Raw genomic sequence first — 26,784 nt, forward strand, 5'->3', positions numbered from 1 at the left:
GGACTAAAGATCTAAATTGTTTAATTTACTCTAAGATCAAAATTAATCAAGTTAATTTTTTAATTTACAAAGTAAAAGTTAAAAAAGTACAAATGAAAAAGAATGCAACTAAAATTTAAAAATTCGACACTTAGCAAAATGACCAAGATACACAATATATCATAACTCAATAACCTATGAAACATTAACCTACAAGTCTACAACTAACAAAAATATTAAATTCTACAAAATATACACCCGCGCAGAATAGAAACATTTATCACTTAATATATATAGTGATATAAATTATCACATTTTATATATATAATTATTAGATCTATCTTCTGTAATCCTTTTGGTGAAAAAAACACAGGCGTTTAAGAGAACAACAGACATCGCCGACGATGAGATCGGTTGGAGAAACCGATGTTATATGGGAAAGTGAAAACTCAGTAAAGGCAGTCGTTTTACGGTTTTTTTTCCCGGAAAAAAAGTTATATGGGCTTTGATTTGTATTTCAGGTCCACAAAGTGTTGGGTTACAAATGATATTAATTTTAATTTCATAACCAAAAGGCCAAAATCAATTCATATAATTAGGCTTTATTAATTTAGTTACACAGATTTCTATTTTTAATATATTTTTGGAGTTACTTTTCCAATTGGTTTTATAGTTCTATCGATTTTTTTTTTATTTTTAAAGCTATATAAATAAAATAAACAAATTTCTTTTCCAATTTTTAATATAATTACTACAGTTTTTTTTCTTTTTAATGCAATATTTTTGTTTTGTATATATTTTTAATTATATGTTTTCTTAATTAATAATACTATTAAACTTCAACTACATGCTCTAATATTGTACACTTTATGGTTAGTTTACCAAGCAAAAGAAAAAAATACAATATAAGAACAATAAAACCTCATAGTTTATAAATGTACACTAAACCGAATAAACAAGATACACCAATGTCAAAACTCAAAAACATATGAAACAATAACATTCATGTTCTTAGAACTACGAAAAACATATAATTACATCGAACATACACCCGCGCGGACGCGCGGGTCAATAGCTAGTGTTGATTACAATATCAAACAAAATATTAACGTGAGATTTTTGGTATAACTCCTAAATGGCAACAATATCATTTTGTAATCAACATTAGAATGATTCCACTAAGATTAATTTTATTTTAAAAACTAGTGCATAGTTAATTAAGGATAAATAAGAGTATAAAGGGAAACCTTAATTATCCCAAGGCATCTAGTCATTTCTTTCAAGATTCAATGTCGATGGGAACATTGGAAACATAAGTTTAGTGCTTCTTGTAGATTTGGATTTTTATAATGTCTAAGTTGTTTTTTCTTCTTTCTTTGGCTTCCTTTATAGTTTTAATTATTATCATGCACTAGGACTGGGCAAAAAATCCGAATCCGAATAACCGTATCAAATCCGACCCAAAAAATAGTACCGAATTCGAACCGAAATTGGTTGAATATCCGAATGAGTTCAAAATTTTGGTATGTAGAGAACCGAACCCGATCCGAACCGAAGTATTTCGAATATCCGAATGTATCCGAAACAGATTTATATACTTAAATATATCAATCATTTTCAGATTTAATATATAAAAAGTATCCAAAATATATAAGATATTTTAAAATTTTCCAAAAGTGAATGTCTAAAATAGTTAAACAATACTCAAAGCACCAAAATACTTGAAACATCTATTGATTTTTGTTCCAAATATTCATACTAAACCAATTTATATATTAAGTTTGGCTATTTTGACATACATTATTCAAATTTATATGTAATATGTTATTTTTATTTTTAGTTTTTTAGAAACTGAAAGTATATATGAATTTAATTTTTTTTTAAATAATTTAAACGGATTATCCGAACCCGTAAAGATCCAACCGAACCCGAATTAAAATTTATAAATACTTGAATGTGGCTGAAATTTTTAATCATAAAATTCGAATAGATCCGAACTGAACCAAACCCGAATGGATACCCGAACGCCTACCCCTATCCGACACAAACATGACACACCCATCACGTATGTATAATGATTTGTTCGAGCGTCTAACAAGCACTCATATCGATCTTTAGCATCGTACACGTAAAAAAATGTTTTAGAGTAAAAAGAATGTTTTAGAGTCACAAATTTGCGGGTCTAAAACCGAGAATCGTTTCTACTAGGTTTTGTGGTAGTAGTTGCAGGATTAAAAAGGCACTTTGGATCTCAACCAAAAACTTATTTTTTTTTTAATACTCTGAGATCCATTGTATTGGAAGAAATAATTGGTTCGAATGACTAATAATACTCTACTTAATTCATCCTGTATTGTGTTAATGCATATATTAAAGGTATCTGAAGAAAGCCACCATCGCAGATCGCATTGTACAAATAAGCTCATAGTTAAACTGAAAATTTGAAAGCATGCATTAGGATTAATAATATACAAATATATACACAAAACTTTGGAAGTGGAGAATCAAAATAAGCTTCATATTCCTACAAGACAAGAAAAACAATCCATGTGTCACTCATAGATACGATCTTGACAGCCAATGAGCGCAAAGACGCGAGGCAAACGAAGCAACGGATCGAGCACACACGTTCTTGGTTTTGCATGTTTGATGCATTTTGATTTGACAAAGATTCTTTTTTTTTTTTTATAATCCAGGGGTTCCCCACTTACGTGGATCATTCCTCTGGGTCCGGTTAGGCAGCGGTCCACTTCACCCGGGAGGGTTTTACCTGGGCTTGGGACAAGGCCCAACACCCAGTACCGCATTTGGTGACAGAATGGGCAGTTCGCCTCCGCCTGGTGTCGAACCCGTGAGCATGACAATTGGCCCACAGGGTCCTTACCAAGTGAGCTATCTCATTCCGTCAACAAAGATTCTTTATTTACTTCTTTCTTAGAGCATTTCCAAAAAACATTCTATAATTTTAAATATGAAGTCTTTTGCTCTCAGAATTTTTTTGAAACTCTATATTTGAAGTTTAACTTCTCAAATTTGAAGTTTTCTCAAAAAAAAAAAAAAAAACTTCAAATTTTAAATTTCATATTTTTATTTGCATCTTGATTCTTGCAATTACACATCACATTTATAATTCTTAATCATTTTCTCATTTATCGTATTAATCCTAAAAAATTATATCTCATAAAAATCAATTTTTATATATAAATTTACGGTTTATACATAAAATTAAACAAAATTTTAAAATAAGATTTAACATATTTTAAAACTAGATTTAGACAACAACAATACAAAAGAAACTTAAAAACAAAAAAAAAACTTTTCAAAAATTACATGAAAACATAGCTATTACACAAATTTAAACATTACAATACTAGTAGTCATGTAAAATTGATCAAGAACCTCCAAAACCTCCAAAATATTGTCCAAACATATTTTTTGTAACCGAAGATGGTTGTTGTTTTGATGTCTATTTTGTATCATTCTTTTTATTCATATAGAATGTATTCACTGGGGTTTAATATAAGTTATAAAAGTTAAGTCTTTTAGCAATATATATTATTTCTTTTACTTTCTTGTTCAGATCTAATGTATTTACAAGTTTAAGATCACCTAATTTCAACAATTTTTAGTTTGTGATCTACAAGTTAAAAATAAAGAGAATCATTTTTTTATTCTGAAATACACTACTTGATCATATATGCATTACGAAAATAGTTTTATAGAATAATATAGTATTTTTTTGAAGTTTAATATTAATTATGTTATTTTTATTTAAAATTTGTATTTTAATATAATATTTTATTAGTTAATACTGTTGTAATATTTTTATATATGTGCTAAATTATTTACAAAACTTTTATGAATTTAAATTAATTATGACAAATATTAGGGTCATAAGATAAAATACAAATAATTTTGAAATTAAATTTGAAGTTTTGGTTTGAAAAAGAAGATTTTTAAATTTCAAATATAGATTTTTTGAAATTTCATAATAGAGTATCTTTTTGGAGATGCTCTTAGAGAGAGATGTCCCGTCTTTATCATTCTTTCTTAGGGAAATTCCAATTATGTCACCAAATTCAATCTTAAAATAACATAAAATTAATTATTTTTACATTATTCTTTATTATTTTATCACCAATAACACCAAATTCACACAAAAATAATATTTTATCTTCAATTGTAATGAATTAATTATCATTTACATATAAAAAGAAAATTCATAACTTAGCATAAAAGTATTATTCGAATTTATGTTATATTTAAAAAATTATTTTAGCATATTTATTTTAGTTACTTGTTTAACTAATTTAATATATAATAAATTACTTATATCTCATTATTGAAATTTTAAAATAATAAATGTATTTATTTTTAGTTACAAATTATAATTCTTTAATAAATATTGACTTAAGTATATTATTAAATGGGAAATATATAATACTTGAATGTTAACTATTGTGTAAAACAAAAATAAAATAGTATGATATATTTATTTTTACATGGTTTAACCTAATTAGTATAAGTAAGTTAACTATATTATTAAATAATATATATCATATGAATATTTAGTCTAATGAATAGTATTACACCAAATTTGGATTTCAGTTAAAAATAAATTACATTAAATTTAATGTTTTGGAGTAACCTTGGTGCTGGCCTTAGAAATAGATTGTCCAGACTGTTTAAAATATTTAAAATCCTAGATTAGAGTTTCTATTTTGGGACTATTAAATTCACGACCTATTTAGAACGTTGCTTGTCCACAATTTTATGTGGTAATTGCAAACTTTAATTGGATACATCAGCACTAAATTATCACATACTTAATTATGGATTATTTAAATATAAACATATTAAAGGGAATATAATCTTATGGTATTAGGTAAATAAAAGTAAAAGATTTAAGTTGCTAAATCCATTAATTAAGTCCATAGAAGACGATTCTATAATCCATTGATTAAACAAAAAATTTAGGATCTAACCACTTTTTCAAAATAATATGCATAAAATATATAAGGGCATAAAACATTGGTCGAAAAATAATTGAGCTTAAGAAAAAACTCCATCATTCAAATTATTCTGGTATACTATGTAAAGATCAACTAAACATCTAATGCATATGGGCATGTTGTAATGCCCCGACCGCCCCTAATGGGCCATCCACGTCCGCTCTCTCGGCTCGTGGGCCCCATCCCGTCTGACGGGCGTGCGTTAATTTTTCCAAATGCTCGAAATCATTGTTTATTGATCCTGTAATCACCACCCGACCTTTCCCCGTGTTTTGGCCTCACTCATACGGTGTTGCAAATCACTTCCCGATAGGTCACCCATTCTACTACTCCAGCTCAAGTACGCTTAACTCTGGAGTTATAAACGGATGTGTGACGGAAAAGGTAAGTCAACTTTGGTGACATAGGTAGCCAAATCAATTCTCTTAAGCCTTTTCATATATCACAACTTGGGATGTTACAATTCACCCCCTCTCAAAGAACGCAACACCCTTGTTGTGCCCCACGACAGGTCTCAAGACGCCTCTCGGGTCAGAACCGAGATGGCTAACCAGCTCTGATGCCACTTGTAACGCCCCGACTACCCACGGCTAATTGGCCACCCACGCCTGCTCTCTCGGCCCGTGGTCCTCATCCCGTCTGACGGGCGTGCGTTAAATTTTTCAAATGCTCGAAATCATTGTTTACTAGACCCTGCAATCATCCACCCGATCTTTCTCTGTGTTTTGGCCTCAATCACACGGTATCGCAAATCACTTCCCGATAGGTCACCCATCCTTCCACTACTCAAGCTCAAGCACACTTAACTCTGGAGTTTTAAACGGATGTATGTTAGAAACGGTAAGTCAACTTTGGTGACATAGGTAGCCAAATCAATTCTCTTAAGCCTTTTCATATATCACAACTCGGGATGTTACAATTCACCCCCTCTCAAAGAACGCAACGCCTCGCTGCGCCCCACGACAGGTCTCAAGACGCCTCTCGGGTCAGAACCGAGATGTCTAACCAGCTCTGATACCACTTGTAACGCCCCGACCGCCCACGGCTAATTGGCCACCCGCGCCCGCTCTCTCGGCCCGTGGGCCCCATCACGTCTGTCGGGCATGCGTTAATTTTTCCAAATGCTCGAAATCATTGTTTACTAGACCATGCAATCATCCACCCGTGTTTTGGCCTCACTCATACGGTATAGCAAATCACTTCCCGATAGGTCACCCATCCTTCCACTACTCCAGCTCAAGCACACTTAACTCTGGAGTTTTAAACGGATGTATGTTAGAAACGGTAAGTCAACTTTGGTGACATAGGTAGCCAAATCAATTCTCTTAAGCCTTTTCATATATCACAACTCGGGATGTTATAATTCACCCCCTCTCAAATAACGCAACGCCCTCGTTGCGCCCCACGACAGGTCTCAAGACGCCTCTCGGGTCAGAACCGAGATGGCTAACCAGCTCTGATACCACTTGTAACGCTCAGACCGCCCACGGCTAATTGGCCACCCACGCCTGCTTTCTCGGCCCGTGGGTCCCATCCCGTCTGACAGGCGTGCGTTAATTTTTCCAAATGCTCGAAATCATTGTTTACTGACCCTGCAATTACCACCCGACTTTTTCCCGTGTTTTGGCCTCACTCACACGGTATCACAAATCACTTCCCGATAGATCACTCATCCTTCCACTACTCCAGCTCAAGCACGTTTAACTCTGAAGTGACGGAAAAAGTAAATCAACTTTGGTGACATAGGTAACCAAATCAATTCTCTTAAGCCTTTTTATATATCACAACTCGGGATGTTACAGTTAATTGCAGACTTTTGACAAATAGTCTTCTTGAAAAAGATTTTTCTCATATTCCAAGAGAAAAAAGTGAGTTGAAAACCTGAAGAAGAATAAGATTCAAGAGTTTGTCACGTAGACGAAGGGAAAATCAAGATGGCCAAAAAACATTTAGTAGGGGGAAATAATTAACTTAATTAAATCAATAAATAAATACAGTTAACAAAAAGCTACTATTGGAACCTAACATGGGAAGGTCATTGGTTCTCCACCACGGCGATTTGCACATGACACTTTCTTTAAATATTGACTAATTATGCTTACTCCTATTACTTAATGACTATTACTCTGTATTTTCTTACTCCGTCCGATTTCATTTTAATTGTCCATTTAAGTTTATGTACACAGATTAAATAATACTATTTAATTTTCCATATTTTCAAAATAAAGAACATCTTTACATATACACTAAACCATATTTCAACTAATTGAAAAATAAATAAAAAAATATTGTTAATAAATTTTATGTTGAAACTGTAAAACGACCCTTATTTTGAAACGAAAAATTTACTCTACAACAAAGTTAAACTGAAACGGAAAAAGTACCATTTTTTAAAAGGTATTAAATGTGGATCTAGTAGTTAGTGAAAATAATGTATGAAATCTTTTAAAGAGCACACAAATACTCATTTTCGTTTAATTTTAGTTGTCATTTTAGATTTATTCGCATAGATTAAATATATACATATATATATTTTTATCAATTTTCATTAACTAATAAAAATTGTTAAATATAGTTGGAATTTTAACAACTACTGCATGTCAGGTCATATGTCACATCAGACGTAGGCTTAATCACACAAACCCAAAAATAACAAACAATGCTTTAGTCGCCTTTTGTATGTAAAGCTATATACTTTGTATGAAAGCTAGATGAATACTTAACATATAGCGTATAAAAAAGCACATGAATATATTATGTTATATATAAGACTAAGAGAAAAGGAGGCTTGTGTGGAGAAAAAGGGGCTTTTAAGAAGCAGAGAAGTGAGTGGGGGAATCTGGTAATGAAGATCACATATAAAGAGAAGAAGGTGGCATGAGCTTGGTCATAACTTCATAGTTTTCTCCCAAGAAAAAGAGAAACCAAACAGTAAGTGGGGAACCTCGAAGCTAGTTCAAACTAGTGGGAGGTTGATCCACGTTCGAACTTCAAATCCAAATTTAAACATAAATCCAAACGTTAGATCATTAGATAATGGCTCGTGGAAAGATTCAGCTGAAGAGGATCGAGAACCCGGTTCACAGACAAGTGACGTTTTGCAAGAGGAGAACCGGTCTTCTCAAGAAGGCTAAGGAGCTCTCTGTGCTCTGCGACGCTGAGGTCGGCGTTATGATTTTCTCTCCCCAGGGCAAGCTATTTGAGCTCGCTACTAAAGGGTACTATCATATATATATTTCTCATAGCATGCATATTTATTTATACTTGTACTTAGAAGTGATTAAAGAGAGCCTAATATGTATGGGAATGTGATTAAAAATTAGAACAATGGAAGGAATGATTGCTAAGTACATGAAGTGTACCGGTGGTGGTCGTGGTTCTTCTTCTGCTACTTTTACTGCTCAAGAACAACTTCAACCTCCAAATCTTGTAGGTCTATTTTCTCAATCATTTTTCATTTCAGTATCCAATTTTTTTTCTTTGACTTCTAAGATTGACTGTTGAATGTGTCAGTTAATGACATTTTGGGGTTAATTAAAACTAGTCGATGCTCAAAGTGTAGCATATATTTGGACATGTTAATCAATTCCTTATTTTTTTGCTTTTTCCGTAAGATATTAGTAATATTTATAATGCAAATTGGTTACACGTGTTTAGTAAAAATACTCAGTAAGTTAGGTAAGGCACCTGATTCCGATTCTACGTGAAACTACAACAGTTATTGAAGTATACTACATTCAATGCACCTAGCCGTCCCTTTTAGTTTGTCTACTAGTGTGGGAAACTCACATAGGTTATTGGAACGTTGAACTTAAGTGTAAATAGTTAAAAAAAAAACACAGGTCAAATTAGTTGCTTAGATATACTGTTAAAGTAAAAAGATGCTTGCGACAACAACACCCATATTACGATTTTAAATATCGTATCCTTAGTCATTTCATCACTTTTGTATTTCGAACAAAGTTAGGATTTTTGGTTTATAAATCAGCAACCTTTTGATAAAGTCGTCCTGAGCACTTTAAAAAAGGTTACCCTAGCACTATAAACAATTGTCACCGCTCTGAACTAGTATTAATTATTTAGTTGATGCTTATATGTATTTTACGTACACTACAAGAGAAAAGACTTTTCTTACAGTCGAATAACCCTATCTAACGATACAATAGCATTTTAACAAGCGATGTGTCATCGTCCGTCATAATAGGTCAAACACATTAGATAGCGATTTTTTGCACTACTATCGTATTGTGATATAATATAGCGTTTCTTTGTATGCAATTAAATATTATTTAATAGCGTATAACTTTTGTTATTATTTACGTGGTTAAAAATAAAATAAAAATAAAAATAAAAATACAATAAAAATATTTAATTTTTTTATATTATTGAAATTGCAATTTAATTAAAACTGATATATATATTAAAATTAAACTATAAATGAAATTGAATTAAAAATTATTCATAAATTAAAACTGGTTCACATATAAAAATAAATGAAAATTGGTTTAAATGTAAACCAAAAATTTAAACCTAAAAAGCTAAACCTAAAAAGAAACCTAACTCCTCGTGCCTCCACCTCGTCTGTTTGTTTACACCAGCCACCTCCTTCACCGGATCTATGAACCACCATCACGAACTCCTTCACATCGACGCTTCAAACCACGCTGTTAGCTACGCCATCTGCTGTCCTCCTCCATCCTCCACCACTTCTCTTTCTCGTTTCATCATCTTCTCACACCACCACTTCTCTTTCCCATGTCATCGTCCCACCGTCTTCCTCCGCCTACAAAATCCGGCATAGCTCCGACTCCACTCCTTCGTTATCCACTACTTCTTCCCCCTAAACAACAAAAAAACGTTTCAACCAAACTTGAATCCATGTTTCAGGGTCACTGTAGAAAGCAATTAAACGAATGAAATTGAAGAATGGAAAACACAACTACTTTGGAGACATAGAGGTTACGAGAGATGGCGACTGAGAGAGATGGAAAGACATAGAGCTTGAGAGACATGGCTACTGGGATTGAGAGATACATAGGTTGAGAGAGATGGGAGAGATAGAGAGAAAAGCTCTTGATATCCTCACCATTGGATAAGATTTTATCAATGGTAGAGATTAAAAGTTGGTTATCCTCGCCAACATTTATCATCCAATGAGAAATAAGACTGATAAAATGAGAAGGGAAAGATCTTGTCCATTGGATTGAATCCAATCTAACAGACGAAAATGACTAGCCAATGAGATTTTTTTTTGTTTTGTTTTTCTGTAATGGTTTCTTTTAATAATTTTTAATTCATATGTTTAATAAAGTTGACTTATATGTTTAACCACAAGTATATTTTGTAGTTTATAATTCAAGTTTACAGTTTAAAAAGTTTAAAAGTTGAAAATAAAATTAGGTTATATTTATACTAAACTGTATATTTGCTATAAAGTTTAAAAGTTTGAAATTTAGATTTTATGTTTATATGTAGATTTTTTTAGATGTGTGGTTTAAGTATGAAGTTTAGAGTTTAGGGTGTAAAACTTAGGGAGTGTAGGGTTTGGAATATAGTGCTTAGGGTTCAGAATTGAGATTATACTTTGATTATATTTAAAATTAAATAAAAAATATTAGACTTATATGATTTTTAGTTAGAGTTTAGGGTATGCGATTAATTTACGACATGATGTATATATATATATATAGGTATATATATAGTTTAGGATTTGGAATATAGTGCGTAGGGTTCAGATTTAAGACTTGAAATTATACTTTTATTAAATCTCAAATTTTAAATTTAAAATTAAATAATAAAATATTAGAGTTTTAAGATTTTTAGTTAGAGTTAAGGGTATGTAAAGTACAAATGTAAATAAATTTAAGATTTATATATAATTAGTGCAAAGTATATATGTAAATAAATTTAATAATTGTTATGATTTATAAATAAGATATTTTATGTATTAAGTTTGAAAAGATTAGATTTAATGTTTGGAGTTTAAAATAAAGGATTGAGTATATTGTTTGAGGGTTAAAGGTTTAGGGTATTGATTTAGACTTGAGATGAAATTTTGAAATATATTAATTTTGAGTTTATATTTAAGAATTGAAGTTTAATTTAAGAAATGATGTTAAAATAGTAGAGTTTAAAAGTTTGTGTTTAGAGTTTAAAAACTTGTTTAGGATTTAGGGATTTAAAATACCAAACATAATGTTTTTAACTGTGTTTTGCTATTAAACATAAGTGTTATATATAAATCCATATGTTATCATAGCGTTTCCAATTATGCCGCTCTATCATATTGTTTCCAAAAATACAAAACGCTATCTAAAACTAACAGGTATGTCAATCATAGCAGAAAGCGAAAAAATGTTATCCTCTACTGCTATCAAAACTCATTTTTCTTGTAGTGGTACGGACATTTTAGTGTCACCAAATGGAACTCTCGAGCTAGTTAAAATTTCTATTCGGTTTACAATATTATTTACAAATAATATAAACATTGAAACGAAAGTTGATTTTCTAGGATCCAAAAGATCAGGTCAATGAGCTTAAGCAAGAGATTGATATGCTTCAGAAAGGAATAAGGTATATACACACACACACTAGCTATTTCCTTACTAAGTTGTTTATAAGGGGCTATGAATTCATACACATGTAAATATAACAAAATGGATTTTCAGGTATATGTTTGGAGGAGGAGATGGGACGATGAATCTTCAAGAACTTCTTTTGCTTGAGAAGCATCTTGAGTATTGGATTTCCCATATTCGCTCTGCTAAGGTATACATGCGTTCATATATATATATATATATATATATATTCAGGCATAGGTTCGGAAAGTCAAAGTAAAATACTGATGACTATAAAAGTTTATATGTTTCTATCTCTAAATATCAAAACTAATTAATGCGTAAAATTTGTAGATGGAGATTATGCTTCAAGAAATTCAGTCCTTAAGGAACACGGTAAGCACATAAACATCATTGTGTATTTAGCTAAGGTTTGGTTTACTAAAAATGAGTACAAAATTTAACATTATTTTCTAACGGTTTTGTTTTTGGTATTATGAAGGAAGGGGTCCTCAAAAATGCCAATAAGTACCTCCTCGAAAAGGTAAAACAAAATGACAACATTCTTATCATACAATATCTTATGAAATATTTTCTTTTGCTAAACTTTGCCGCAAACATTTTCTGAAAATAGTATATAGCAGAAGTATATCTAAATGTACTTAGTAACACTGTTCCAACAATATTTACACTGTTTTGCCCTAATGAATTGTTTTGGTGTTGTTTTGGTGAATTAATGCAGATTGAGGAGAACAACAATAGCGTATTAGATGCTAACTTCGCAACTGTGGAGACTAACTATTCTTATCCGCTAACAATGCCAAGTGAAATATTTGAGTTCTAGATCATACGGTATTTGAAGACTAGTCTTACGATATCAAATGATCTTGATAAGTACAATCAGTGTTGTTAAATCACACATAACTATAATAAAGCATGTGGAACATGCTATGCTGTTGAAATTTCTGTGTGTGTTTTTTCCTCTTATTTCTACTTTGTTGGTGTGAGCAATATAATGACTACAAGTATGGTGTGTACTTAAAGTCTTTCTAATTTCTATGTATGATTGAATTTGTGGACTATCGTTGTGTTGAGGATACCTAGCCTCTTTTGTTCCGGTGTATTATTATCTAATCTATTAAAAGAGAAGTACAAATTTAGACTAACCCTTAGATTTACACAATATTTACAATAGAATTCCATTGGAATAATTAATAAATAAATTTAATTTTAAATAATTTTTGTTTTTTCCAAAATTGATACTTAGTTCCCAAAAACGTGGATACACAATAAATTCAGTTACTTTTTTAAGACTTATGTCTCTATCTATCCATTTATAAGTTATCTCGACCACTAGAACAACAAAATATAAATCATTGAAGCTAAAACTTATATGGTGTTTCCTCACCAATAAAACATATTTTAACATTAAAACTATCGTAATAGGTGAAATATCTTTTTCCTAACACCAACATACTATAAACCTTGCTTTTCAGAACATGCTTAACATAACTGTGTTCTTAGGAAAGGTCCATCCACGTAATTTTTCATCCTCACCCATATTGATTTTACCTGCACCAATATAAATGGGTCGTGTTAATTTGTATGTTAAGTTTTCATCATCTAATATCCACATTTTTTATATAATATACATAAATACTAAATCAAACCGGTTAGAATTTGATTTTTTTGCTCAGCATTTGATTATCGTTTTTCATATAATATACATAAATACTAAATCAAACCGGTTAGAATTTGATTTTTTTGCTCAGCATTTGATTATCGTTTTTCATATAATATACATAAATACTAACACAAAACGAATTATGTCTTGATTTAAATCACAATATAATAAAATAAACTAATGATATTGAACGCACACATTCTTTAAAAATATTCACTATTTATTAAAACTGCAAACAATAATTCAAACATCGTTATATTTTCATTTTGGGTCCAAGCTTCTTCCTATAATTTAGATAACCAATAAATCAATAAGAATATTCTATGTTTATATCAAAATTACATAAAAATAATTTAGAAATTGCAATCTTTCTTTTTTGACAAAAAAACTTTCTAAATTTTAGATTACCAATAAATGATATTATTTGAATCCAACTTACTTCTTAAATTATAGATTACCAATAAATAATATTCTCTATTTATTAAAATAATATCTATCTTATTAAAACTCAAATACAAATAAGATTTGTTTGGAAACATGGATAGCAATTTAAAAAAAAAAATTGTTTGGAAACATGGATTGCAGTTTAAAAAAAAAATTTGTTTGGAAACATGAATTGCAGTTTTAAAAAAGAGATTTGTTTGGAAACATAGATTGCAGTTTAAAAAAGATGTTTGTTTGGAAACATAGATTGCAGCATATTAAGAAAAAAAAGTAATAGGCTTATATTTTTAAGAAAATTGAAAATCTATTATATTATAAAAACTATCTACCTGGTACCTAATCAGGTTCGGTTCAGGTCCGTTTGGGTTTCGGGTTTCCGGGGTCAAAGATTTCAGTCTCATTGGAATATTTCTAAATTTCAGTTCGTGTTCACTTTGGATTTTTGCGGGTTCAGTTCGAGTTCGGATAACCCATTTAAATTATTTTTAAAATTTTAAAATTCATTATATTCTTTAAATTTCTCAAAAACTATAAACAAAATTATATAATAAATATAAATTTGAATAACATATGCCAGAATACCTAAACTTAACATATAAATTTGTTTAGTTCAAATATTTGGATAGAAAATCAATAATTATTTTAAATATTTTTGAAATTTACAATTGATTATTTGTATATATTTTCAAGTATTTAAACAAGCTTTAAAGTTTCATATATATTCTAGATTTTTTTGTATACATTACATCTAAAAATAATTAATATATAAGTATATAAATCTATTTCGGATATATTCGGGTATCCAAAATACTTCAGTTTGGATCAGATTTGGTTTCGGTTTCGGTTCTCCAAAAATTAAAATTTTGAATAATTCAGATATTTAATCAATTTTGGTTTAGGTTTGGTGCTACTTTTTCGTATCGGGATCGGTTCGGTTCTTTAGATTCTGGTATTTTGTCTAGCTCTAATATTATTGACATGAAAAGCAAATAAAAACATATTTTTAAGAAAATACACCCGAGCCAAAATCTAGTGTACATTATTATCCATGACGAAAAGTCTAACCTCGGAAAATGATAGTCCAAGGAAAATAGAAAATAGAAAATTGAAAATTATTTGACCTTTTTTCAAAGCTGATACAGTCATCACTGTTATGAAATTTGAAACAAATCAGATGAGGAAACTTTTTAAGTGTCTAGCATACGATCGATTGGACTACCATTTATGGCGAATAAGGGAGACTATACACAATCTTAGAAGTCAAAACACTAAAAGTCAACCCTAAAGTAAATAGACGCAAAAACCTATTTGATGCACCATTTTGAAATAGCAGGGACTTATTTGATGCTTTTTCTGCTCTCTTCTTCGACATAATTGGTCTTCACGATTGTCTGACCTTGAAAGCGTAAACGTCGTTGAGAATATCGACGATTGTAAATGCAACTTTCCTCTTCTTATTTGCCCTTTTATTTTTTTTTTAATTGATTAAAATGCTTCTTCATGGGTATATACTATTACGTCAAGGTACATTTATCGAAGAACCGAACCGAGCCAAAAAAAAAAGAGTTTCATGTCGGATTTGGATCATATCAATTATACTAGTATATCCTATATCTCCAGAACCGAAGAAAACTAAACCGGAATCGAATCGAGAACCGAATGGATATCTGAATTTCTATATAATATAGTTTATATATTTATACTATTAACTATATTCAGTTTAAAATAATTAAATAATTTAAAAATATTATTTATATGTCGAAATACCCGAAAAATCAAATTACTAGAATACTTTCTATCCAAAATATTTAAAATTATTTAAATTATCCAAATTTTTATCTGAAAATCTGATATTTAATCCGGAAAACTCAATTTTATTTTATTTTTAACCCGGATTAATCAAAAAACCAGAACCAAACCGGAATCAAACGGAATATGAAATTACCTCAGATATAAGTCAGTTCCCAACTTGTTATCCAAATGGAGCCGATAACTAAAATAACTGAACTGAAACCGAACAAATTTTTTTAAATAACCGAACGGATTCTAAACCTTTAGAATCGAAAGAACCGAATCGGAATCGAACCGAGGACTGAGTAGCCATGGCTATATTATATAGACATGCATTAAGAAACAATTTCATGTATATACAGATAATACAAATGATTTTATAGACATGCAGAAGAAACAATAGATGTATGATGTATACTACATAACTCACATATTGCTATTATCGTGAGTGGCTGTTATTACTGTGTGGTAGATTACGGATACACGCATTTACTTCCCTTCACCAAACCCCTCTCTCTCCCTCTATAAATCTCTAAAATTCCATTTTCCTCAGCAAAGAATCAACCCTACAAACTTAACTTTCAAGCTCAAACATCTTTACACTATGGCTTTCCACTTCCGGCCACTTTGCATGTCCTCTGCTCTTCTGGTGGTGGTTCTCCAACTCCTGCATGGCGTATCCGGCCAACTTGTTGTGGTTGAGGACCCTGTTTCTGCTCCTCCGCCACCACTGGTCGAACAAGACGGCAGTGATGGCATTGTGCCCGCACTGTTTGTCTTTGGTGACTCTCTCATAGACAATGGGAACAACAATAACATCCCTTCCTTTGCTAAAGCTAATTACTTTCCTTATGGCATCGATTTCAGTGGAGGTCCGACCGGTAGGTTCTGCAATGGCTTGACCATGGTCGATGGTATTGGTAAGTTTTTCTGCATAAAAAAATGTTTCAATAGAAAAAGTTTTTCTGCATGTTTCAAGTAGGGCCTAGTAAGTATGTGCGCCTAGTAAGTATGTGCTGGTTTAAATCTTGTTTCTTTTCTCTACAAAGCATATATTTTCCAACTATAAAAGGTTTTAAAAATACATAAAGTTTATATGGGCTGATCGATGGAGCAATTTGATGCATGCATGCACTTATCATATAGCCCAACTATTGGGGTTGCCGTTAATTCCGGCGTACTCGGAAGCTACCGGAGATCAAGTGCTACGTGGTGTCAACTACGCTTCCGCAGCAGCGGGTATTCTTCCTGACACCGGAGGAAACTTTGTAAGTAGTTACGAATATATTGCCTTTGTCACTAAAAAAAACACTATATTGCCTCAAATTTATTCGTTTGTGTTTCTTGAAGGATCTGTTAATTCTCTTGTACCATGTATTTTTTCTAAAAAGTACTTGTATATACATGAGTATATTTTTTAATAAACATTGAAAAAATGAATTTATGATCCGATGGTCAGGTGGGGCGAATACCGTTCGACCAGCAGATTCATAACTTTGAGACAACGTTAGATCAGGTGGCTAGTAAGTCCGGTGGTGCAGTGACAATTGCAGACTCGGTGGCTCGAAGCTTGTTCTTCATTGGAATGGGAAGCAACGACTATCTGAACAATTACTTGATGCCCAACTTCCCTACCCGTAACCAATACAACGCTCAACAATTCGGTGACCTCTTGGTTCAGCAATACACCAATCAACTCACCGTAATACATGAAAAAAATAAATAAATAGTACTTATTAAACAAGAAGCTAAAATGTAATCATAAACTTGTTCTTGTTTTTTTGGTAATGCAGAGATTGTATAATCTAGGTGGTAGGAAATTTATAGTGTCCGGACTTGGAAGAATGGGGTGCATTCCTAGCATTCTAGCTCAAGGAACCGACGGTAAATGCTCGGAAGAAGTTAACCAACTTGTTCTTCCTTTCAACACAAACGTCAAGACAATGATCAATAATCTCAACCAGAATCTTCCTGATGCTAAATTCATTTACCTCGATACCGCTAATATGGTCCAAGACATCACCACTAACCCAGCCGTCTATGGTAATTAACAATTGTTAGGCCAACTTCTTAATCTCGATGGCTAATATAATGGTGTGTTGGTTTTGTAGGGTTTACTACTTTGGACAAGGGATGTTGTGGGATAGGACGGAACAGAGGACAGATCACTTGTCTTCCCTTTGAAACGCCTTGCCCTAACAGAGATCAGTACCTGTTTTGGGACGCTTTTCATCCCACGGAGAAAGTAAATCTCATAATGGCTAAGAGAGCGTTTGCTGGTGACCGCACTGTTGCGTTTCCTATCAACATTCAGGAACTGGCTAGTCTCAATTAGAGACCATCTTTTTATTCTAGAAAAAGGTTAAAGAACTTCGTGTTCTGTCCTTGTAGTTTGTTCTTGTAACGTTTTGAGTTTCTTTCATATAAAAAAACTTGAGCCACATTCTTTTGCCTCTTTCAGTGCATTGTGAAACATATATGAGAACATTAGCACTGTGTCCTGTTACGTTTTTAAGGTTGGTGAATACACATTTGATATAAACTCAACAGCGAAAAAGAAAAGCTAAATCTCATTATTCAGATGTTTTATTACAATCCAAAACAAAAAGAATTCACATCTGCAAGTTCAGAGTATCCAAAAGACACTCTATAACTTCAAATATGAAATTTTTTGTTCTAAAAAAAAACTTCAAATTTAAAGTTTTGAGAAATAAAACTCTATATTTGAAGTTTCACTACTCAAAACATCAAATTTGAAAAACATCAAATTTGAAGTTTCATATTTTTATTTACATTTTGATATCTACAATCACACATCACCTTCATGATTAATAAATATTTTTTCGTGTATTGTTTTAATCCTTAAAAAAATTATATCTCATAAATATTTTAAATTTTGTTTAAAGATTTTAAATTTTACACATAAAATAAAACTTTAAAATAAGATTTAAAATATTTTAATCTAGATTTAGAGAACAATAATATACAAAACAAAGCTTAACAAAAAGATTTTAAAAAATTACATGAAGACATAACTATTACACAAATTTAAATATTACAACAACACTAATAGTCAGGTAAGTTTGATCCGGAATCTTCAAAAATTTTAAATATTGTCTAAATTTGTTTTGTGTAACTGAAGATGGTTGATGTTGTTGTTTTTGATGTCTTTTCGTACAATTCTTTCTTGTTCATATCGAATATATTCACGAGTATTAATATAATCGAAAAGAAATTAATTTTTTAGCAATATTTTATGTTTATCTTTTACTTTCTTGTTCCGATCTAATATATTTACAAGTATCAATATTACCCGATTTTAACAATTTTTAGTTCGTAATCGTTAAAATGAAGAGGGCCATTTTTACTTCGAAATGCACTAATAGATCATATATGCATTACGAAAATTATTTTATGAAATAATATGGTATTTTGTTTGAAGTTTAATATTAATTAAGTTATTTTTATTTAAATTTTTATATTTTAATAAAATATTTTATTAATTAATATTGTTGTAATATGTTTATATATGTGCTAGTTGTTTACAATTTTTTTATGAATTCAAATTAGTTATGACAAATATAAGGACCATATTTTAAAATATAAATAGTTTTGAAGTTAAGTTTGAAGTTTTATTTTTGGAAAAGAACACCTTTAAACGTCAAATATAGAGTTTTGAAAACTTCGAAATAGAGTTTCTTTTGGAGATGCTCTGAGACCCATCTGTTTTAGCAGAGAAAATTCTATAAATCTTATGTTATGAGAAAATTTGCAAAAAAAATATGCATTGAATTTATAAATTTTATACTTTTTAATTTTTATAAATTGATTTTTTACTTTGTAGAAATAGAAATAAATAAGAGATTTGCAAACTAAATGTGCATTTTTCAACATTAATGTATAGTTGTAGGTCTATCCAACCGTATATTTCGGATAGTAGTTGTAGGTCTCTGAAAGAGCCACAACATATCGTAGCTAGTAACTAACCGAGATGGATAGTTCTACAAAATGAATACACTGGTTGGGTTGTGATGAGGACATAGGTTGCAACACACATGTTTGCTTGACTCAACTCAATATAGACCTTGCGTGTCTGTACAACATTTATAGTGTGGTCAATCTTGTTGGCCTAAGAAACAAAAATGACTATACATTGCATCAAATCCCTGGCTTCACGCAGAGAAGGGGCAAGCACAAAAACGCTTATGAGTTTCTATGGCTTGATGAATCCTCAAAACTTGTGTTATTGTTGTTTAAATTTCTTCTTCCTGTTCATCTCTCTCTCTCTTTTAGTTTACCGATCATTTCTTCGGTGTAACGCTGCTGCTGCTGCCGCTACCTTGCTAATGCTTGGTTCTTCTTTTATCCATACTTTTCGACACGGGCTTTGCGGACAGCTTGTTGGATCTGCTTCTCGTGCTCTTTTAGCATTTCTTCAAGATTCCCACCAGGAGGCATCAGTGGTCCTGAGTAAATGATTCTGTTTTTCATTGGCGCGTTTCCCTGTCACGGCACATAAGAACTCAACAGTTGCATACCAAAAGTTTAAGACCCATAGAATAACTAGAAATGAATAGTGAGGCTTACTGTTGAGTAATCTCTATTGGAACCACCAGACAAGTTTCCTGTCTGTACTATCCTAGACTTCATATCTGCATTAGTTTGCCTCTTGATGCTTCCTCCTCTGTTCCATTCTGTATCAGCAACACTTGGGTGAACCACTGAAGAAGCCTGAGCGTAGCCATTCTGCTGAGATCCCCCTCTTCTAGGTGGTTCGATCCTAAACCCGGTTCCACCTTCCTCGTCTGTTTTAAACTTGTGGCTTATGCACGTGACCTTGGACTGCCCTGCGGCCATCAACGCAGGTGTCTGAACAGTTTTAACATCTTTTGGTTGTCCTCTTGTCACAGTCTCTCCCCTTCTTCTCTTCTTATCCTCTGCCCTTAGTCTGCAACCAGAAAAAAATTAATAAGAAAAGCTCCACAAGAGAGGAGTAGTGAAGTTAAGTGATGATGCCTTACTTTCTTGCTTCTTCGTTGCGAAGCTTAGCGTCAAGCTCCTTGCTTGGTTGGTATCTAGGTAAGTTTGATGGATCAGCAGGGAGCGGCTCCGTGGTGAAGAACTGCAGATAAGAAGGTTAGTAAATGATCATGAGAAAGTTTCGTGCTTGTTAAAGGAATATTACTTCACTCCTCAAGGCAGAAGCAGCTGAGCCACGTCTCTCAGGTTCTATAGCCAGTAGCCTTTTGATGAGGGTCAGAGCAGATGCAGGGAAGTGATTGAAGGTTTCCGCAAGAAGAGGCTTGTAAGGGTGACTAGGTTTAAAGCTTGTTGCAAGTGGCAGAGTTGCTCTCTTCCAGTAATCTTCCGAAGGTGAACCACATAGCTTAAAGATCTTGTGCATCTGCTCAACCTGAGAATAAAAAAAAAGAGAGAAATTATCTCACCAGCCGTGTGATACAAGAAACTACATAAAGTTACTTGAGAGTTTCATTACTTCTGTGCGTCCTGGCATAATAGGCTTTCCGGCGAAGAGCTCAGTGAGAATGCAGCCTGCGCTCCATAGGTCTATGGCTGGTCCATACTCAGTAGCACCGAGTAACAGCTCTGGCGCTCTGTACCATAAGGTTACAACGCGGCTGGTCAGCTGCAAGTCTCCATCACCTCGGTAAAAATTCGCCAAACCGAAATCACCAATCTTCAGAACACCTTCGTTGTTAATCAAGAGGTTCGATCCCTTGATGTCACGGTGGAGGATGCCTCGTCTGTGGCAATGTTCTAGACCACGGAACAGTTGTTGCATATAGCACTTGATCTGAAAACAAAACACGCCTCTCTTGTCACTTGAGTTTTAATTATGTCTGTAAGGAAACAATGAATGTAATACCTACCTGAGTTTCAGAGAATTTGATTCCAGGAGTTGCGGCTAGACCTGCGAGGTCATGTTCCATGTACTCAAAGACAAGGTAGAGACTACCCGAGAGTCTAGATGTGACAAGACCTTCAAGCTTCATGACGTTAGGGTGATCAAGCTTACGGAGAATTACAATCTCCCTAGCCATAAACTTAACACTCTCTGGATCCATATTCACAAACCTAACTTTCTTCATCGCCACAACCTTTCCCGTTTCAAGGTCTCTTGCTTTGTACACGCTGCTGTAAGTCCCCTGTCCAATCTAATAACAATACAAAAAAAAAACATAAGTTGCTATGTCAGGTCCCAAAGAGAGATTCAAAGATCAACTAACTTTGTCTAACTTCTCATATGAGTCTGCGTAGCGAGGAACCCATCCCTTGATGGCTTCTCCAGCAACAGAAGCTAGCCAAGATGGCCATTCTGGAGTCAAACGCCCTGACTGTTGCACCACGGGAATAGCCGTGACTCTTCTGGAGTGGTTCCTGCTCCGAGCTCCCACAATGACCACTGGCTTGTTACCGTTTCGATCAGATGACGTGGAGGGACGACGCGCCACTGGATAACCATTGGCCACGACGGTGATGGAAGCTGCGGAGCTGGGACTTGTGAAGGATCCTTCCTTTTTGGATAAAGAAGAGGAAGACGATGGAGGATGAGAGATGAGATGAAGGGTGGACTTGCTGGAGTCCAAGAGCTCGTTGTTGGCAACGGCGGCGGTTGGAGTACGAGCGGTGGCGCAAATACATCCCATTACAAAACTAAAAGACCATTCAATAAGGTCCTAACTAATGCAAGAAGCTTGAGTTTATCTACTTGTCTACTACTCCGGAGATATGGTCGGCGATCAAAGAAAACTCTTATTCTTTGTTGTGATAGAAAAATGGAACGTGCGTGCCACTCAATGTCTTTTTTTTTTTTTTTTTTTTGTCAACTCAACAGCTTTGTTTTTCTTTCCTCCGTCGTAACCATGTCTCATGGGTTCCGGTCACATGGGTTCCGGTCAATGGGCCTATTTTCATTTGCAAAGGCCGACCATCGTTTGTCTAACATGGGGTCAATTGCTAAGAAAAATTTCATCTTATGTAATCTTTGATAAAAAAAAAAGTATTCTTATGTAATCTATATTAAAATCATTTCCATGCTCATTCACAAATGTAAATATTTTTGTAAAAAATTATAATAACTGATATAATATTTCACTTTCATTTATTTTTATATTTCAAATTAAAATTTGATATATATAAAAAATAAATAGAAAAATATTCTATATATTATCATGTTGCTATTTTAGTTAGATATGTACTTTTAGATATAATAATTATATCAATTCATTTATTCATTTGTAAAAAATTATAATAACTGATATAATATTTCTCTTTCATTTATTTTTATATTTCAAATTAAAATTTGATATATATATATATAAAATAAATAGAAAAATAGTCTATATATTATCATGTTGCTATTTTAGTTAGATATGTACTTTTAGATATAATAATTATATCAATTCATTTATTCATTTTTATATTGAGTATTGCATAATTTTCATTATAATAAGATTAAGATCAGATTATTTTAATTGCCTTTTATAATTGTCAACTTTGTAGATTTGTATATAAATTTGATAAAACTATGTATAATTGGATGTATATGTTATTTTAAAAATTGAAATAAAGTGTTGATGGGATTTAAGTTTCATAGTATATATAACCATTAATATCCTGAAATTCCATGCACAAATATGGATATTAATTATATATATATATATATATATATTGAATTACAAAAATTTCTCTGAACTGAAATACAATTGCTTTTTAATTTTAGTTAAGTTAAATATTATTTATTTTTTCCTTTTCATTCAGTTTGATTTTTATCTTATATTTGTAAGTATATATTGATAAAATTCTGATCTTGATAATAATATATCATATACTCCCTCCGTTTCTAAATAAATGTCACTTTGACATTTTCACACAGATTAAAAAAGTGGTAGAAATATATGTACGTTGTTATTAATTATACCTTTCTGACCAATAATATTTGAGATAAATAAAATTATTTATAAAATCAATGCAGTTTTCAATTAATTTTCAGCTAAAAATAAATATAATTTGCATTGGAATTGTAAAATGACATTTTTTGAAAAAAAAAAAAATTAAATGACACTTATTATGAAACAAAGAAAATATTAATTTTCTATGATAATATTATATATAAATTATTTACTACTCTAACGATCACTTTCTTAAGTACATTAATTTGTAAAAACATACAGATTTTGCGCCATAGTTCTTCTACAACATATTGCTACTTCTTTGTCATCAACTCTACTAATCAAAAGAACTGCAAATGCGTTGATAAAATATAATTAAACTAGTAACTTAATCAGAATTAGGGTTATTCTTGGTAATTTTTACTTTAATTTATGTTAAAATATACGAAAACAATAATTAATAGAGAGATAATTCAGAAACAAAAAAATTGGTGATATATATATTTTTTTAAAAAAACTTAACATAAATAACTAACAGAGCTAATAGAAATATATACAGTATATATATAGAGTTGCAAGAGTTAGACATGTCAATTAGGGCCGAAGCCCGTAGCCCGAGCCCGCCCAGCCCTAAAAATTACCGGGTTTGGGCTTAGCTTTATAAGCCCAAAAAAAATTGGGCCTTTCGGGCTAAGCCCATTTGGGCTTTGGGTATTTTGGGCTTAAGTCCGTTTGGAGTAGGGCCGGCCCGAAAACCCGAAATTTATATTTTAGCGTAAATATTATCCTTCTTTCTTGTAATCGAAACTAGTATTAGTATTGATATATTATTTTAATATTTTTATCTAAACTCTAATAAAACAAATATAAAAGTTTTTAATGCACTTTATTGTTTCATCTTGTTACATTTTAAATTTTACAAAAATACATTTTTCTTTCATGTACAACATGTTTTTATTTTCAAAATATAAAGTATAAAACGTTTGACCATGTTTATCATAAATTTAGTTCTCTTATATTTTTTGTTTTAATTGATATTTGATTATTTAAATCTTATTAAATTTGGTTTGTGTATAAAATGTTTTTAAAACATACAAAAAAATAAAAAATTTGTGATAGACAAGAAAATTTTAAACTCACTTTATACTTTTTTTATTTTTTAAAAATGAAACTCTTTTTTTTAATGAAAATTCACATGTATTAAAACGATGGAAATGACAATGACAAATTATTTTTCGAAAAGCCCACAAAAGCCCGAAAGGCCCTGTAGCCCTATAAGGGCCGGGCCGGGCTTTGAATTCTAGGCCCAAATTATTTTCGGACCGGGCCGGGCTCAAATATTTACGGGCTTAGCGGGTTTGGGCCGGACCGGGCCGGGCCAGCCCGAATTGACACCCCTAGCAAGAGTTATGTGTATTGGGTAGCTGGAGGTTGCAAGAGAGTTAATGATAAAAAAGAAGAGAGTTAATGATTTGGCTATATATAGGTGGAGAAGTAAAAGAGTAACATTATTACAAACAAACGTTTCCCGGCCAATAAATTCTCTCACCACTTCACATTGTATAGCATTATTATCGTAAATAAACATTTCACAGCGAAAGAATTAGGGGTGGGCAATTTACCCGATATCCGAAGCCGCATCTGAATCCGATCCGAAAATCCGAACCGAAATCCGAAACGAAGTAACAAAATATCCGAACAGGTATTGAATTACGAGAGATTGAATATCGGAACCCGAACGGATAATATCCGAACCCGAATGGATATCCGAAGATAACCGAACATATGTATAATTAACCATATATTTCTAGTTTACATCTCTCATTTCATATAAAATATTTATATTGATACTACACATACTTTAACTTCATATGATATACATAGAATCATTGAGAAAATGATTTGCTACTCACTTAAAATACATGTCCAACTTTTAATTTCAAGAATTAACAAAAAGTTACATCCAAAATTTAAAAACAATAACCAAATTAATGTCTTTAGTTTCAAAATGTTATGTCTAAATTTGTTAACCATTCGATCTATTAAAAAAAAAAATAGTTAAGTGAAAGTTATATTTTTAAATACAAGAAATTTGAGAAATGAATTTTTTTTTTCAAAATCTAAATATCCGAACCCGAATAAAAAATATCTGAACAAAAAATACCCGAACCCGACCCAAAGTACATAAATACACGAACAGGTTCTATACCTCTATACCGAAATACCCGAAAATCCGAAATACCCGATCTGAACTCGAACGGGTACCCGAACGGTTCGGGTACCGAACGCCCACCCCTACAAAGAATTATGTCGGTGAAAAATAAATAAATATATACTGCAGAGTTGCAAGTTTGAAGTTGCAAGTTGAAAGAGAAGTTAATGATTTGTCTATATATGGAAGGTGGAGAAGTAGAAGAGTAATATTATTACAAAGTACAAACAAACGTTTCTCAGCCAATGAATTCTTTCCGTGTATTACCTGAGGTAAAAGTCGATTTGGAAAAACTTCACATTCAGACTGTCTCAACTGAAACATACAGTCCAGCCTCTTCTTCTTCATCCTCTTTCTCCGGTGAAACAACCACTGATTCCGGTGGAGAAGAGGTATGTCACAACCAAATCATTTATGAGCCAATGATCTCGTTAGGTGGATTTTGTGAGGGAGAAATCAATGGAAAACCATTTCACATCTTCAATTTCTTCTCACAAACGGGCACTCCACTCCCCTCCAGTGAAGCAGCCATTGATTCCGGTGATGACGAAGACTTCCTTCCTTTTCAACCTCTTTTCGTCTGTCCTTCTTTTTGTAAAACTACAGAATGGCATACTCTAATGCCGGAGAACCCTGATGGCAGTGACTTTCTACCGGTGGATGTTTTCCCTTATCCTTACTTCTTTAACAAGAGAAGCGGTGATCAACAATTTCGGTTTTTGATTGGCTCCAGGGTCTATCATCATTCTTGTAAGCTCCCTCTCGTCCCTCTCTTTTGGTGCAACAATCAAGAGTGTATGCCAATTTATGAGGAATTTCGTTGCGGTCTATGCCAAAGCTCAAAGCTAAGCACAGATTATTATTTCTGTGTTACATGTCATAAAAAATTCCACAAAGAATGCATAGAGTCTCCACTTGAGATCAAACACCCTTCTTACCCTTTTCTTTCTCTCAAACTTTACCATCCTTCTGACAAAAGTGTCAGCAAGTGGCCTTGCTTCTGTTGGGGAAAGTCACACGGCGCAGCGGAAATACTAATGGTCGTGTTCCCCTGACCTTGTGCGAACCTGTGAGGAAAATACTTCGACGATGGCAAGATATCAAAGTTGCGAACTAAATGAGACACACAATTTTTACGTGGAAAACCTCCTCGATGTGAGAAGGAAAAACCACGGGACCGTAGTCCACTCAA

General features: G+C 32.3%; 3 protein-coding genes and 1 pseudogene across 3 annotated transcripts; 3 read left to right on the forward strand and 1 right to left on the reverse strand.

Moving 5' to 3' along the window:
• Window positions 1-7,873: 7,873 nt before the first annotated feature.
• LOC106298902 (agamous-like MADS-box protein AGL12) lies at window positions 7,874-12,630 on the forward strand. Its single transcript, XM_013735032.1, has 7 exons — window positions 7,874-8,209; window positions 8,315-8,420; window positions 11,503-11,564; window positions 11,660-11,759; window positions 11,903-11,944; window positions 12,051-12,092; window positions 12,291-12,630. The coding sequence occupies exons 1-7, from the start codon at window positions 8,028-8,030 to the stop codon at window positions 12,390-12,392; spliced, it is 636 nt and encodes a 211-aa protein (XP_013590486.1). The 5' UTR covers window positions 7,874-8,027; the 3' UTR covers window positions 12,393-12,630.
• Window positions 12,631-16,071: 3,441 nt separating this feature from the next.
• Window positions 16,072-17,821, forward strand: LOC106299403 (GDSL esterase/lipase At1g71691). The gene is made up of 5 exons (XM_013735496.1): window positions 16,072-16,387; window positions 16,614-16,735; window positions 16,927-17,169; window positions 17,261-17,510; window positions 17,579-17,821. The coding sequence occupies exons 1-5, from the start codon at window positions 16,072-16,074 to the stop codon at window positions 17,800-17,802; spliced, it is 1,155 nt and encodes a 384-aa protein (XP_013590950.1). The 3' UTR covers window positions 17,803-17,821.
• A 1,818-nt stretch (window positions 17,822-19,639) lies between these two features.
• Window positions 19,640-22,194, reverse strand: LOC106299178 (probable serine/threonine-protein kinase At1g09600). Its single transcript, XM_013735307.1, has 7 exons — window positions 21,716-22,194; window positions 21,359-21,643; window positions 20,965-21,282; window positions 20,653-20,880; window positions 20,489-20,589; window positions 20,055-20,415; window positions 19,640-19,970 (listed from the first exon to the last, which is right to left on the reverse strand). Exons 1-7 carry the CDS (start codon window positions 22,133-22,135, stop codon window positions 19,830-19,832), a joined length of 1,854 nt encoding a protein of 617 aa, XP_013590761.1. The 5' UTR covers window positions 22,136-22,194; the 3' UTR covers window positions 19,640-19,829.
• A 3,653-nt stretch (window positions 22,195-25,847) lies between these two features.
• Window positions 25,848-26,784, forward strand: part of LOC106297933 — a 2,953-nt pseudogene continuing 2,016 nt past the window's right edge.

The sequence above is a fragment of the Brassica oleracea genome, chromosome C6, assembly GCF_000695525.1.
Source record: "Brassica oleracea var. oleracea cultivar TO1000 chromosome C6, BOL, whole genome shotgun sequence".
NCBI lineage: Eukaryota > Viridiplantae > Streptophyta > Magnoliopsida > Brassicales > Brassicaceae > Brassica > Brassica oleracea.

Excerpts from the sequence above, each read along its gene's own strand:
- LOC106298902 (XM_013735032.1), top strand. The coding sequence starts at position 8,028 with ATGGCTCGTGGAAAGATTCAGCTGAAGAGGATCGAGAACCCGGTTCAC. Across the intron at positions 11,760-11,902 it reads CCCATATTCGCTCTGCTAAG|ATGGAGATTATGCTTCAAGA; the intron begins GTATACATGCGT and ends TAAAATTTGTAG. Across the intron at positions 11,945-12,050 it reads TTCAGTCCTTAAGGAACACG|GAAGGGGTCCTCAAAAATGC; the intron begins GTAAGCACATAA and ends GGTATTATGAAG.
- LOC106299178 (XM_013735307.1), bottom strand. The coding sequence starts at position 22,135 with ATGGGATGTATTTGCGCCACCGCTCGTACTCCAACCGCCGCCGTTGCC. Across the intron at positions 20,881-20,964 it reads TTATGCCAGGACGCACAGAA|GTTGAGCAGATGCACAAGAT; the intron begins GTAATGAAACTC and ends TTTTATTCTCAG. Across the intron at positions 20,590-20,652 it reads CTTCTGCCTTGAGGAGTGAA|TTCTTCACCACGGAGCCGCT; the intron begins GTAATATTCCTT and ends TCTTATCTGCAG.
- LOC106299403 (XM_013735496.1), top strand. The coding sequence starts at position 16,072 with ATGGCTTTCCACTTCCGGCCACTTTGCATGTCCTCTGCTCTTCTGGTG. Across the intron at positions 17,170-17,260 it reads AATACACCAATCAACTCACC|AGATTGTATAATCTAGGTGG; the intron begins GTAATACATGAA and ends TTGGTAATGCAG. Across the intron at positions 17,511-17,578 it reads CACTAACCCAGCCGTCTATG|GGTTTACTACTTTGGACAAG; the intron begins GTAATTAACAAT and ends TTGGTTTTGTAG.